The following is a 15,445-nucleotide window of genomic DNA, read 5'->3' on the forward strand; positions in this document are numbered from 1 at the left end:
TCAGGCACGTACACACACAGTTGCATGGTCACCAGGAACTGCTTTTGTTGAGCGTGTCGGGAAAGCCTTTCAAAACATCAATTTTTCTGCTAGGCCACAAAATGACACAGGCACAATTCTTAATGGGGTAATCACTTCCTTGAGCTAACTTGTAAGCTTGCTTTAAGAGTAAATCATTGGTGTTGTGGTATCCCAGAATATTTGGATTTAAACTCCCTTCCTTTCCCTTTCTGGTTTGTAGTCCTTTCAACTCTCTTTCTTTCTCAGAAGTAAGTGTCTGTGTCTGCGCATGTTGGGTGGGAGCCAGGACAGCTTTATTACTGGATTTGGGACCTAAGAATCAACATGGTGCACTTTTTTTATGGGTGATGTGATGTTAGACATGCTAGGAAGGAGCTCAGCTTAACCTCTTTTGTCGCAGATGAGCCTTTGCCAGTTTTCCCAATTATGAGAATGAAATACACAAAGCCCCTGAGGCTCTCCGCAGTTCAACCTCCTTTTGGTTCTCTTTCTCTAATTAGAATTTTTTTAAATGACCTTATAAAGATATGAAGAATTGAGTCTCTTCTAAGCCTCGCTTCATCTCGGAGTTGATTTAAATGACCTTTTAGCTTTCTTATGGAAGCTATTCCTGATAGAATTTGACAGCCCAAACTACTTGTTGCTTTGACTTAAGGGGAAAGCTGCCGTGAGCTTTATTTTTTAAAAAACGACTACACTCTACACTTTTGTCCACATTGATTGGGTGGCCAGCAGAGGTCCCCATGTGCTGATCCAACTGCTTCGCTGGCATCTTTCAGAAGAGGCTGACAAAGGAGAGGCACTGAGTAAAGCAAGTTTCCCCACAGCGAAACCCCAGGCACCGCTTTGCAAGGGAATTTCGTGCACCCTTATCACCAAGCAGAGCAGGAACTGTTGCACAGATGAATTCATTAGCAGGCTGAGTTCAAGATGCTGGTTCTGATATATAAAGCCCCCTATAGCTTGGGGTAGGATGCCAGAAAGATATTGTCTCCCTGGTTATTTAACTTATATGCAGAATTCATCATGCGAAAGGCTGGACTGGATGAATCCCAAGCCGGAATTAAGATCGCCGGAAGAAATATCAACAACCTCAGATATGCAGATGACACAACTTTGATGGCAGAAAGTGAGGAGGAATTAAAGAACCTTTTAATGAGTGTGAAAGAGGAGAACGCAAAATATGGTCTGAAGCTCAGCATCAAAAAAACGAAGATAATGGCCACTGATCCCATCACCTCCTGGCAAATAGAAGGGGAAGAAATGGAGGCAGTGAGAGATTTTACTTTTTTGGGCTCCATGATCACTGCAGATGGTGACAGCAGTCACGAAATTAAAAGACGCCTGCTCCTTGGGAGAAAGGCGATGGTAAACCTAGACAGCATCTTAAAAAGCAGAGACATCACCTTGCCAACAAAGGTCCGTATAGTTAAAGATCATCTCACCCCTTATATACCCCATCGATCACTGTTCTGAGCGGGTGAGGCCCGTCTGTAGATAACACCTTATCAAAAGGTCTGTTACGCATGGTATAGGAATCAAATCTTTAGTGTTGTGACACCTAAACCTTTGGAATTCCCTCCCCTTGAATATTATTTATTTCTGTATGCTTTTATTACCTGCCCTTCACTTCAGGGCAGGTCCCGACATTGAAACACAATATTTTAAACAGTTTAAAACAAAGCCGTCTCTGTTGTCTTTTTGGCACCTACCTGAAGGTCTTCCTTTTCCAACAAGGCTTTTAAACGTGGTTGGTTGCGGGGTTTTTTTGTCACCCAGGTCTCCTTAGTAACAACAACAACAGATTAGTCTCTCTTTGAGAGTTTACCATACAAATGTGCATGTATTTGTATATTCCTGGGCAGTGTGGTGCAGAAGATAAGAGAATTTGGATGGGAAAGTAGCATACAAAGGCATCAATCATAGGCAGCCATGTTTGTGGGCACCTGCGGAGGAACAACTCCATGTCTACCTGTGCAAGTTCATAAATGATTATGCTTTTTTTAAAAAAAACTTTTTGGCATATTTTTTTCTGTTTCTGGTGGTCATGGCACATGGAGGAAGAAGATATACAAGGCATTGTAGCCGCCCCTTCCTATTCCTAGAGTATATTGTTGCAACTATAAGGACTAGAAAGTGGAAGATTGAGCAGAATTTGAACCCAACAGCTGATCTGCCCCCCCCCCCCGCTCTGTTATGAGATCACTGTATACTCACAGCCACAAAAGTATAATGAAAGAAGCTACAGAGTTCAGCAAATTAAGCACTCGTTTTGGCATTTTAAATATCTGAAGCCATATTTTGCCTACATTTTTCAATTACTTCCCTTTGAGGTCCATTGCCCATTTGAAGACAAAATGCAGCACAGCTGAGATCCAGAAATCTCAATGCTGTCCTAACGGAGTCGTATGTTGCAGATCAGTGACCCCACCATGCTTAATATGGAGGCAACTGCTAGTTTTACGGGATGCAGAATTCCATAGTAAAGTGCATTAACTTGAAGACTGTTTAGACCATTACTGTCAGTATTGCCCACTTCTTTACGGCCAGTTTCTTCTCTAATTACAGTGTGTCCGGTCCGTTGAATGCAGGATTATTATTATTATTACTCTTTTTGCCGTCACAAAGCAATTGTCACCGAGGTTCCAGGGTTTATTTTACAACTTAATGTGGAACTTTGGATCTGTGAACAGATGGCATTGTCATTATTTTAGCCTTCCCCAAAGAATGGAAAGAAACACACAGTTGACATTTCCAAAATGTTTTTATTCAGTAATAAAAATTAGCTGCATCTCATTGGAGAGACTGACTTAACTCCTGAGTTCATGGGCATAAACAACGCAGAGGAAGCAGGGTTGTGTTGGTGGTGCTTCCAGTCAATTTGCACAATGGACAGACAGGGCAGCACGCTGCTTTGTGTCCCATCCTGAACACTAGCAATTTAGAACTAGGGGCTGCTCCTAACAACCTGCTTATTGAGCATTCATCCTGATTTGCACAAAGTGCGGGCACAAGTTACATTAGAACTGCTCTTTTATACAGCATTCATTTTTGTTTGTTTGTAGGGAGATCATACAGCAATAATCATTCACCCTGCTTTGCATGCCATTCGTCTATCTTTCTGTTAATCATTCATTCATTCATTCCCTCCATGTTTTTCAATGCATTTTCCCTGTCACTTTCCTAACCGCAAAAAGCCTGTTACTTTTTAAAAAGATGATCTGTTGCCAACAGAGCACTTGAATCCCTTCTTCAATTGCACACATCTAAATTTCCCAGAAGGTACTTGACTCCCACAAGATACTGACAGTCTGGAGCCTTCCTGCTGGATGTTCCTCTAACCGCTGTACCACAGGACCAGAAGTGGGCTGGTGTTAAATTACCGCTACAAGATCCAGCCACTGTCTGATTGCCAGATCAGGCAATATCACATCTCACACACACACACACTGAAATAACTTGTTATTAATGCTGGTATGCCAATATTACAGATAAAAACATTGGTGCAAACAAATCTTTCTCTTCCTCCAGTGTCACCTGGCAGCAGCCATTCCACCAGGCTCCCTCAGTGGGAGAGATGAGAAGCAGGGCTCATTGCCAAAAGACTTTGCCAACAGACCGGTTCCTTCAGGCACCACCTTCCCTGAGCTGTTTCTTATGCCAGCTGATGATTATAATAACTACTACTTAAGAATCGGTGCCCCCCTCCCTTGTCTCTTTCCCCTTGTGTGACACTTTTTTAGATTGTACGCCTGTAGGCAGGAACTGTCTTGTTTTAATTGATTGTGTGTAAGCTGTTCTGGCACCCTTTTTGGCAGAAGAGTGGGGAACAAATGCTCTAAATAAATCAGTGTTGAAGACTGGGTTGTAAGGTTTGTCTCTTCTTCTGGAGCAAGGAAGGCAGACTTCAGGCTTCTGGGATCTGCTTTGTGCTTTACTAGAACCACAAAATCCACAAACACATTCTGCATAAAAGCCCATTCCTGGTTACCCTAAGCTTTCAGCGGTCTAAGCAGTCTAATTTCCTAACGGCTGGGTGTCAGAATCCTTGCCAATCTACTGCAAATCTCCCAGAGATCTCCCTTCAATCTGATTTCAGTAGGCGACTGAGACGCCTCCATCAGACCTCAGCCAACTGCTATTGTGGGATCCATGGGCCGGAATATCCAGAGCATCACAGGCAGATGGCATGGCCAAAGATGGGCCTGTGGTCATGTTCTTCAGAGGGAAGATATTTTCAGCAGCTTCCGTCAGTGGTAAGTGGCTCAAACTGAGGAGCCAAGCCTGGAACAGCAGTTATGTAAAAAGGCTAGCTAGGCCTGAATTGGTCCCTCAGGTCATCTGATTGTGATGGGCTGAAGAACATCTGTAACATCTCAGGCCATTACCAAGACAATGCTGCTCTGTTTTAGAATAAGATTACCAAATTTGTTTCAATGAATCTGGGGACACTTTATAACTTCAATGGATTTTGTATAGGAACTGATTTGTAAATCTGGGGACTGTCCCCGGGAAACGGGGACATCTGGTAACCTTATCTTAGAACTGCCCTCTGTAGTCCAGGGTGAGAGTGTGGCCTTGCTGCTAGAGTCTCCAGTTCACTTGGTGGTCTTGTGCCGACATAGCTGTGAAGCTCCCTAGGCAGCCTTGGGCAGGTTGACTTGCCTTTCTGACTAATCTGCTTCACAGGGTGGTTGTTAGGATAAAATGAATGAAGCCTCACATAAACAGCTGTTCTGTGATCCTCGGAAGGGCACATAAGGAAAGATGTCTCTTTCTGAACGTGTGTATATTATATAGCTGCTTAGTATGCATTCATTATGTTCATTATGTATTAGAAATTATGTAGCAGGTCTGTGTACTACCTGGATCGTGAATTGAATTGGGTCAGTTTGGGTTAACCCGGGATTCACTCGAATTGGGTTGAATGAGGTCTATCTGGAGTGATCGGGGAGGGGCAGTCCAGTGGAGAGGAGAGGAGGAGTGGAGATGCTTACAGCCCATCTAATCACATATTTAATTAGGGTTTTAAACCCTAATTAAATAATGTGCAAGGCCTCTGAACTTATTTGGGTCCCGGGATCACACTGGATTGAATCAGGGCCACCCTGAAGTGCTGGATTCTACTATTTTGTATTATCTATAAAGATGTGTTGCTTATTTTTATGACTTGTATTTATACAATAGCTTTCATTTTTTGGTATGAATGTAAAGTTATGTATTGATATAGTTTATTATCTTCTATGTTCTAGATTGCCCTGTGGACTTTTGACAAAGTGTGGCATATACATTTTAATAATAACAGTGCTGCTGCTACTATCTACTCAATCAAAGAAGTGCTTTGAGACTTGAGACTTGCATTAAGTTTCAGCAGTTTCTGTGACCAGCCCAAAACTCAGTCACCCAATGCATTTTCTGTGCCCTCTTGTTTCACACATGGCTCCCATGGAGCGTGCAAAGGTGGAGACATCTCACCAAAAAGGCAAAGGGAGCCGCTGGCTGCCGGAGGATTTCTCCGGAACTGCTAAACTGCCTAGAGAAGTCAGTTCCCATTTAGAAGTGTGCAGCAGATGTATCATTTGGCAGATGTCTGCAGTCAGTAATTTGCCACTCGTCAGTGATTGCCTGCTAAGTTGCCATGACCAAAGCTGGGGTGAAAATAACAGCGAAGGATACGCTTAGACCTGTCCATAAGCAATTTTCTAGAAACCTCTCCAAATCTTAACTGTTCTGTATCCCAAAGCCAAAATGACAGTCCTTTAAGTCCACCTTTTGTATTCTTTCACCAGAAAGTTTGATTTATTTCCTCACATTTTCTACAGAGACCATAAGAAGAGCTTGCTGGATCAGGCCAATGACCCATCTAGTCCTTGAAGAATTCCCCTCCCAAATCAACACTTCCAAGAGTGGTTTAACGGTCACTCCCTCTTCACAGGAAATTTTGGGAATTGTAGCTTTGGGAGGGAAGCTAGGGGTCTCCTATCAACTCCTCACATTTTTAACAGACTACAGCTCTCATAATTCTTTGTGGGAAGCCGACTGTCTAAAGTAGTTATCAGAGTGCTTTACAGGTGTGGTGCAATTGTTGTTTGAGTTTGATATCCCCGCTCTCTTTTAACAGGAGGCCTCCTTCCTTGCCCCTGTCAACACGCTGCCCACCCCAAAAGGTGCCAAAAGAGAGATGCTGCTCATGACCATTTGGTTATCTAGCTGCGGACAGGTTGCTCCTTGCTGCCAGCAGACCAGCTTCTTTCCCGGAACCCCCTTGGCAGCAGCTAGCATCTACCCTGCAGTTGTGACCTGGCTCCTGTCTCTGGTGAGTGGAACAAATAGCTTCTAGGAAGTGTTGCAAACTGGAGGCAGGCGTCTTTGCAGGACAATCTCTTAGCCAGATGAAAAGGGAGATATAAAGCTGCAGTGCAGATATGTGAGATTTCCAATAAATCAGAAGGTTGCTACTACCCATAATGGATCTTGCGGGAAAATTAGGACAGCAGGATAGTTCAGCTGGTAAGAGCACAAGGATCTGAATCCCATGGGTTCGAGCCCCAGGGTAGGCAAAAGATTCCTGCATTGACTCGCGGGGTCCCTTCCAACTCTACAATTCTATAATTCCAGAAGCCTTGTGTGACCTTCTCAGAGTCCGGTAAGCAAGGCTTAAAATGTTCCTTCCATGGCTGGAAGCATGACATGGAAACCACTTTTTAAGCAGGGGGATCCTGTGAAATCTTGGGCGGCCCTTCTATGGGGTTTTTCCTGCTGTCCTGCCCCCTTTTATTTGCTTCCCAAGTTTTGACGATACGTGTAAAGGTGCAATCGTGTTTGTAAAAGCTGCGTAAGATGAAATCAACCTGTGCAGCTTTGGGCAAATGCTAAAGACGCATCTCAGGACCCTGGGCTTTGACCCGAGGTAATAAAATCCTAGAATTGTAGACTTAGAAGAGACTCAGAGGGTCATCTAATCCAACTCCCTGCAATGCAGGAATTTCAACTAAGATAAAAGGTAAAAGTAAAGGACCCCTCAATGGTTAAGTCCAGTCAAAGGCGGCTATGGGGTGCCCCATTACAGCTGGCCATCCAATCAGATGGGGACAGCATCTGCCTGCCTCCAGTCTTCAGGGACCTCACTTGTTCTCCAAGAACTCTCAGTGATCATAGACAGAGGCCCTGAGATTACATCCACAAGCTCCTTTAGTACCCTTGGGTGCACGTCATCAGGCCCTGAAGATCTGAATTCATTTAAAGTAGCCACCTCTTTCTCCCACTTTGCATCATTTGTTCTGTTATCACCAGGTTCCTTTTGGATGAAGACAGAGGCAAGTAGGTGTTGAGTTCTGAGAGTTCTGCCTTCTCTCTGTCACCCAGTAGCATTTCTCTGTGTTTCCTACGCAAAGGACCTACTACTTGCTTGTTCTTCCTCTTGCTTCAAACATAGCCGAAGATACCTTTTACAAATATTTTTAGCCTCTCTTACAAGCCTGAGCTCATTCTGAACTTTGTCCTGCCCGACTTTCTCCATGAGACTATTGGCTAATTGTGTATACTCCTCCTTCGTGATTTCCTTTTTCTTCCATTTCTTATACATGCCCTTCTTAAAACTCAGCTTATCCGTAAGCTCTTTACGCAGCCACACAGTTTCTTTAGATGTCTCCCACTTTTCTGGTATAGTCTGCTTTTGTGCCTTCAATATTTCACCTTTAAGAAACTACCACCCATCTTGGACTCCCTTCTCTTTGAGTATTCCTGATGTGTGTTTTCAAGACCCACTTTGTTCAAGTGATTGTAATATCTTTTAACTGTTTTTAATTTTAAATGTTTTTAACCTGCCCTCAATCTGCTGGTGAAGGGCAGGTGATGAATTTAATTTAATTTATTAGTAAATAATATTTGAACTCTTCCCTGAATTTTCAGCTTCTTTTTCTTTTTCTAAACAATGAAAGCCTCTAACCCTTTCACCCATAAGGGGAATCGTGCAGGCAATAGTCTATCCTATTTCTCAATAATAAGCAAAATGCTTACTCCTACTTTCAGTGTTCTGGTCAGCGGTCTGAAAGGCACCAGAATAATTGACCAAAGCTTGGCAGTGTTTATTTTTTAAAAATTTCATTTGGAAAAAAAATCAATGTTTAAAATGATTTAATAATTTAAATGCATTTGACTGCTCGAGCACGATCCAGCCAAAGTTAAGCACTTTTTATGCTCAGTCAATTTCAGTGGGAAACTTAACCTGGAAATCTTATACATGTCTACTCAGAAGACAGTCCCTACTGATTTCAGTCGGACTTACTTCCAGCAGGTAGGCATGCATAGAAAGTTGCAGCATTAAGCCTGGGTGTTTGAAGACAGCAATTCTAAATCTACTGGGATATCTGGCTCGATTACCTGTTGAAGCCCTTTATTATACAAAATCTGCAGTGTTTGGCTTGTGAATCTGATTGGGGGGGGAAAGACTTTACCTGTTGCAGTCACTTGCACAAGATGCTCCTAGGTAAGGAAATAATTATTGTAAGAAATATAGGAAAGGGTTCTAGTCTGTCTAGAGAAGAACAAGGCAGTTGTGCTTGCTCTTTTGTTCTCTCAGAGGATAGTTCAGAGATGACCACTCATTTTGAGGTCTGAAAGAGAGGTGTGAGGAGGAGGTTTTAATGAGGATGCAACCTAAGATGTATCAGTCTAAATAACAAAGAGACACATAGAGTAGTCAGCATGGTGATAAAGGTACAGGGATAGTTGGGGAATCTGAATGTTACTCACTTTGTCTGTCTTAACTTCATGCAAACTCCTCTTCATGCAAGTTGAGTTGGTCCCAAACTGCCAACAGAACCCCTTTACTAGGCTTTAGTCCCATTGAATGCAGCAACACTTTCTTCTGAGTAGGCATGGACTTTATTTATTGATTACACCAATGTATATACTGCTTAATATAAACAATATCAAAGTGGTGCATTACATAAGAACAAAACATGTCATAAAAGCTGCATACACATTTTGTATAGAAATTAATTCACATTCATCAACGGTGCACACAACTGGGTCCCACTTCAGAAAGCACCGGGGCTGAAAAGGAAAGATTTATTCAAGGCGCTGCACATCTCATCTGTTCATACTGATGTGACAGAAAAGTGCTTAGCTTTATTTGGATGGTGCCCCTTGTCTTAGCATAGAAAACTGTATTATACCAAGTCAGAACGCTGGTCCACTGAATTCAGTATTTTCCACACTGACTGGCAGCAGCTCCCCAGGGTTTCAGAGGAGGAGCATTTCTAGCCCTACTTGCAGATGCTGGGGACTGAACCAGGGACCTTCTGCATGCAAGGCAGCTGATCTCCCACTGAGCTATGACTGTTCCCTAAAGTTGCTGTATGGTGTTCCTCCCCATATACCGTATTTTTCGCTCCATAAGGCACATCTGACCATAAGGCTCACCTAGTTTTTAGAGGGGGAATTCAAGAAAAAAAAATTATTTAAAGGGAGCGCTGAGCAGAGCCTGTATGCATCCCAGGCTCTGCTCAGCGCTCCCTTTCACGAGCCGCGTGGAGTGTGTGATGGGCTGCCCCCTCCCTCCTCGGGGAAAAGCCCCCAAGAGCCACACACACACTCCACGCGGCTCTTTAAAGGGAGCGCAGCTATCCCTGGCTTTTGCTGGAGGTGGGGTCTGTCCCTTCCCCCACCTCCCACAAAAGCCAGAGATAGCCGTGCGAAGCCTCTGCAGGGCAGCGGGATGAAGGCTGTGCAGCGCTCTCTCTAGCTGTTCTGGATTCTAGGGTAGCCCACGAAGCCTCCACAGGGCAGCGGGGAGCCTTCATCCTGCTACCCTGCAGAGGCTTTGCGGGCTACCCCAGAGCTGCTCCAGAGCTGGTCGGGGCTGGCGGGGGAAGCCCAGGTCCCCCCCCAGCCCCAGGGACCACACATTCACTTCATAAGACGCACAGACATTTCCCCTTAGTTTTTAAGAGGAAAAAAGTGTGTCTTATGGAGCGAAAAATACGGTACCTCACTGCCGCAGGCCCAGCTGTTCAAGTCACCTTTTGAGCAGGCAACACAAGGTACACTGGCATGCTGGGTTGTCTGATTACCCCTTCTTTCCTGTCCTCCTGATGCAGTCTTCCAGCAGTGCTTGCAGTTGATCAGGATGGAGGCAAGACTCCTTTCCCCTCGCAGCCTGCATTTCGCAAGGAAATATATCATCCTCCAAATCTGCCTTTCTTCCATCTTCCACCCATGACAGCAATGGCTCAGCTTATGCAAAGCAGGGCTTCCAATCCTCCCTGGCTGCTTCCAAAGTCAATAGGCTGAATCTGGTTCTTAGTTTCCAAGTCACGTAGAAGAAAGGGGAGGGGGAGAGAGGAAATCAAGGGGGAGAAACGAGCCAAAGATAATTAAATGTGATGGGTTAGAATGGAATGGAGTTTTTCCTCTTCTGTTCTTTCTTTTTTTTTTTTTTTTGCCTAGTGTCAAAATTTGGTTTCTATTAAAATATGTAGTCAGAGCGACAAAGGTCATTCAATCTGTGTTTTTAATTAGGCTTTGCGTGAAATTGCTTGTAAAGGGTTAATCAGTGAACTGTCAGTGCTATAGCTGTCAGCTCCAGAGTTTCCTGGGGGGAGGAATTGATTGCTAAACCACTTGTAGCCTTGGAAGAGGAATAGTGTGTGTGTGTGTGTGTGTGTGTCTCCCCCAACAAACTCTCACTCATCACCCTTTAAAAACCACAGCTCCCAGGATTCTTTGGGGGAAGCTGTTGTTCTAGGGAAAAAAGGCCAGCTTCCTTGTCCTGTCTGTTGAAGTGGCATCATAGGGCCTTAAATGTGTGTGGATGTGGCATAAGTGGAACATCCTCCTTCTATTGCCCAAGATAGAATCTCCTGAAAAACTATTTTCTCATTCAAAGTGGAAGGTAACTGACAAGCTTACAACTATTAATGCACATTACTGGGGGAATAGGAAGGCTCCCTGGGAAAAGAAAAAGCCACACACCAGCTCTTCATAATAGCGTAATCACTTAGCATTGATTTTCAACGGAGGTTATTGACCCTATTATCATCAATAAGGGCAATGTACTGTGTTGCTGCAGGAGAGAACATGCCAGTCAATAAGGACTCTCTGTTCTCTTCCTAGGAAACTTAAGAGTGAGTTACAGGCTTGCTCTCTGTTGCAGAGCTACCCAAAATGCATACGTTGGAAGCAATGTTAAAGCACATAACCATGATGGAACCCTGTAATTTTTAGCTGTCTAATATGCTTCTCGTATAGTTATTTAACTTGTTTATCTATTTGGTAAGATATCTATCCCACCCTTCTGCACTGCATTTGCAGAGCTCAGGGCAGCTTACAATTTAATAGGAGCAAAAGAAGTCTGGCAGATTTAACACCAATTAAAAAGGAGTGGGTTGTAACCTAAGTTGCTCACAGCCATTCATTTAATCCAGCACTGTATTCAGCTGACTTTTGCTCAGAGTACACCCTTTGAAACTAAGGGTGCTGAGTCCATCATGTCTGTTAATTTCAGTGGTTCTGCTTTAAGTAACCCCCCAGTTATTTAACAATAAAAGGAATAAAAAGGGTGGCCAGTACAGCAGGTAAAAGAGGTTAAGAAGAGGTTGTCATTAAAACTGCTGAGGCCAAGTGCCCGCTGTAATATTATTATATTATTCATTTAAAATGTATAAATGTCTCCCAAAGCTTTAATACAGCTTACAGGGGGGGAAAAACAAATCATCACTAAAAACAGTTAAAAAAACAAATTTCAAACATTCAAAAAAAGGAAAACTGAATCAGAGCCTCTAAATGAAGGCCTGGATTAATGGTGTCTGGGACAGATCTCTCTTGGATCATGTTACGCAGAGAGGGCTATTAGGGGTCTCCCAAGCCACTGTGTGGAGCGGCCAAAAGTGAGCTCGCTGAAAGTGGGGTAATGCATGAGGTTCAGGATCCTTGCACTAAGATGAATGTGCACAGGCTTGAGGGCGGAGTGATTAGAATATTACCTTCCCCTGCTTCTGTGTTTTGCTTTGTACAGTGTAGAGCAGAGGTGTTGTGGTCCAGGGTCATAGTGGGGGCGTTGAAGACCCATTACTGTTTCTGCCGCCAGCATTCTAGAGCTGCCCAAACAGCACGAAAGGGGAGCTTTTCAACCACTGAGAAGAAGTCTTCTCACCTTTTGTGCTGATGGAAGCCAATCAGAGTGAAAGATGGATGAGTCAGCCACCGAGGATTGGCTCTCAGGGTCACTCTGGAGAGGGTGTGTGGGAAGAGCACTGGGTGGGAGTTGTTCTGCATGCTCCAAAGCTAAGCGTTTAGGAACAATGGGAACACAAGGAGCTTCAGTTTGAAGAGATTGGTGTGCAATTTCTGTTACACACAATAGAACTTCAAGGAAAAGCTAAGCCACTCTGAAAGAAGATATAGGAGTACCCCAAATGATTTCTGCATGCATGTACACAGAAAACAATAGACCTAGCTGGAAGGCAACACACAGAGACCTGCATTGATCATTGCAATGCATCCCTGATTATTCTTATTGTGTAAAATTATTGCATAATCTTAGAAGGGGACCTGATTGTGGGTGGGTTTGGTTGTGAGAAGGTCATGGCTGTGGCTATTGTGAAGGGACCCTGTGCTTCTGAATTTGCCACTACAGTGCTGCTGCAGAGTATAATAATTATAATAACCATTTTATTATTTATTCCCTGCCCATCTGGCTGGGTTGCCCTAGCCATGTATGGCAGAACATGGCATTTACAGGGAGGAAGATGACTGGCTGGACCCCAGCTGGAGCTAAAGATTCCCAGGCCATTCTGCAGAGTTTCTGCTCTGCTTTGACCCAGTTAGGCTCGTGATCAGTTAATCCATGTCATCTTTTCAAATGCAATGACAGGTACCCTGCCTGGGAGCAAGAGGAGAGAGCAAAGCACCATTCCAGGTCTTGGGGCTGCAGCAGATCTGGTGTAAGGATGCCCTGGCACTCCACGCTTGTTTAACACCAGTCAGCGAGTCGGAAGTCCACAGCAGTCGGAAGCATGAAGTAAGCAGCAGCACTGCAACTGTCTTTCTGTTCCACTGTTGAGTAAGAGCCGCTGTTCTTTGTTCGATGCCATAAATGTGTTTCCCTAAATTTACAGAGGAGGCCCTCTAAAGCGCCAGTGGGGTCTTGAACCAGGGAGTCTGGCGACCAGGCCCATGACTACTGGCATCAAGAGGGAGCTGCTGGCCCCGTGGTGTCTCTGGTCGGGTACCTCCAAGAATGTTGTTCATGTCCACAGCTGCAGAAACTGAAAAGACCTGTAGCAATAGGACAAACAGAAACTGATAATAGGATAATAGGATGAGCAATAGGGCACCTCCACAGATTCTTCAGCCAAGGGTCTTAAGTCAGAATGATTACAAACGACTTTGTAAAAGCCTTTTTGCTGACCGGTCACAGCAGACCACCAAGGCATCTCATATAATTGGGGTTTCACCAAACTGGCAAAAGTAGCAGGAGTGGGATATTTAACCCTTCCCTGTCTGCAAGTTTCCTCATGCTCAGCTGCTGCCTGCAACTGCTTTTCCCCACAAGGCAAACATGCATTCAGAATGTCAGCTTTAGGTGGGTGGTGAGGCTGAGATGGGGGTTTAAAGTAGGGCTGTCAGGGAAGAAAGGGGTGATAACACCCCCCCCCCCAAGATTGTAATAAGCTTTGGGCAGGGCACTCACATGAATTTAAATATTTTCACTTTCCCTTTGAGATGGATGAGGGTTTTTGTTTTTATTTTTTAATGTCCAAGAAATGTGCAATGTCTGGGAGCAGCTTATTTGTTTAGTTCTTACTGTTCTGGTTTTGTCTGGATTTCCCTCCCTTGTTTTTATAATTGTATGATGATATGGTTGTAACCTGTCCTGGGACCTTCTGGTGAAGGGCAGGTATAAAATCTTATCAATAAATCATCTGAAGCGTTGGCAAGGATTTTTGTTCTTGTTGTTAGGAAAGAAAGAAAAGGAAAAACAACAACAAAGCCCAAGCACCTCCTATTTAGAGGTAATATGAAAATTAGTTAAATTCACTTGCCCACCAAAGACTAATACGGTTTTGGGGAGGGGTGTTTTCACTCTGCCCCTTCCCAAGAATTTATGAAATTTGGCTAGACTGAATACTTCAGCCTATCACTATTTGAAACCCTTTCATCTTAGCCTCTTTTCCCCCAGCTGAGCTTTTGGATTCTTGGACTCACGGATGCATGAAAGAGGACAGGGAGTAGTGAAGTGGGGGAGGGGGGGCTAAGCACCTCTCCTCCCACTTGCTGATTTTCTTCTATAAATCACACCCTCGTTCTTGACAGTTTCCAGCTGTTTGGCAGCCCAGGTGCCGAGACACAGGTCTCTTGTCACCATGGCTCTAGTCTAGTTGGGAATATTTTACAATATTTTGGTGTTCTAGGATGCTTGCAGAGATGCTATATGCTTTCTCAGTTACAATCACATGGATGCTGAAAGCTGTACTTATCCACAAGTTAAGAGTGTGCATGACTTGCTAACTGAGAGTACATAACAATAAAGTAGAAAAAAAAGCCAGGCACAAGGATTATCTAAAAGAGCATTGCCTCAAAGCTGCAGGTCACCATGGTTATTGGCGAATTCAAAATCCTGCACTCCCTTTACCTTTTAATTGCTGGGGTTTTTAAACAAGAAGTGCAGGAGACAGAGAGCAAAGTGGGTAATGATTAAGGCTTCAGTGTGTATTGATCATCCAGTGAGAATCACCGGAAGCTACTAATATTTTGACACTTCTGACTTAAGCAGTTTAGTCCAATCTGGTGCTTAATATTTCAGTGGCGTTTAAAACCCTTCACCCCCTCCCCACCCTGGCTGCAGCAAGCATTTATCATCTGCAGCTGAGGACCTGGCTGCCAGAGAGCAGTAAAGGCCACATTTCCTGCAGTGTGTCATAAAACCCGTAATGTGACAGCTGTGGCTGCTGTGCTCTCCGCTTCCCCTCCTCTTTTGCCTGGAGGAAAGTGATTGATGTTGATTAAAAACTGCAATAAACAAATAAAGGCAACTTTCAGGGAGAAGGGAATTTGGGGGTCCTTAGAGCAGCTGGGCCCAGAAGCACCCACCAAACAGCAGCAGTTTTCAGATGATAAGGGTGCAGGTCCATGCCATATGTTTAAAGCACATCCAATGTGCATGTTGTTGTTGTTTAGCCGTTTAGTCGTGTCCGACTCTTCATGACCCCATGGAACAGAGCACACCAGGCACTCCTGTCTTCCACTGCCTCCCGCAGTTTGGTCAAACCCATGCTGGTAGCTTGGAGAACACTGTCCAACCATCTTGTCCTCTGTCGTCCCCTTCTCCTTGTGCCCTCCATCTTTCCCAACGTCAGGGTCTTTTCCAGGGAGTCTTATCTTCTCATGAGGTGGCCAAAGTATTGGAGCCTCAGCTTCA

General features: G+C 44.2%; 1 protein-coding gene across 4 annotated transcripts in view; it reads left to right on the forward strand.

The window, feature by feature from the left end:
- DNAAF8 (dynein axonemal assembly factor 8) overlaps positions 1–15,445 on the forward strand; it is an 87,602-nt gene that overhangs the window by 24,388 nt on the left and 47,769 nt on the right. For 2 of the 4 annotated variants that reach the window (XM_081887912.1, XM_081887909.1), the window contains 3 exons: positions 6,143–6,337; positions 12,899–13,045; positions 13,992–14,039. In XM_081887912.1, coding sequence (XP_081744038.1) covers positions 6,143–6,337; positions 12,899–13,045; positions 13,992–14,039 — 390 coding nt within the window. The remainder of the gene's footprint in view (positions 1–6,142; positions 6,338–12,898; positions 13,046–13,991; positions 14,040–15,445) is intronic. The other 2 variants (XM_081887910.1, XM_081887911.1) reach the window with 2 other exon arrangements.

The sequence above is a fragment of the Podarcis melisellensis genome (genome assembly GCF_964234715.1).
Source record: "Podarcis melisellensis genome assembly, chromosome: 14".
Taxonomy (NCBI): Eukaryota; Metazoa; Chordata; class Lepidosauria; order Squamata; family Lacertidae; genus Podarcis; species Podarcis melisellensis.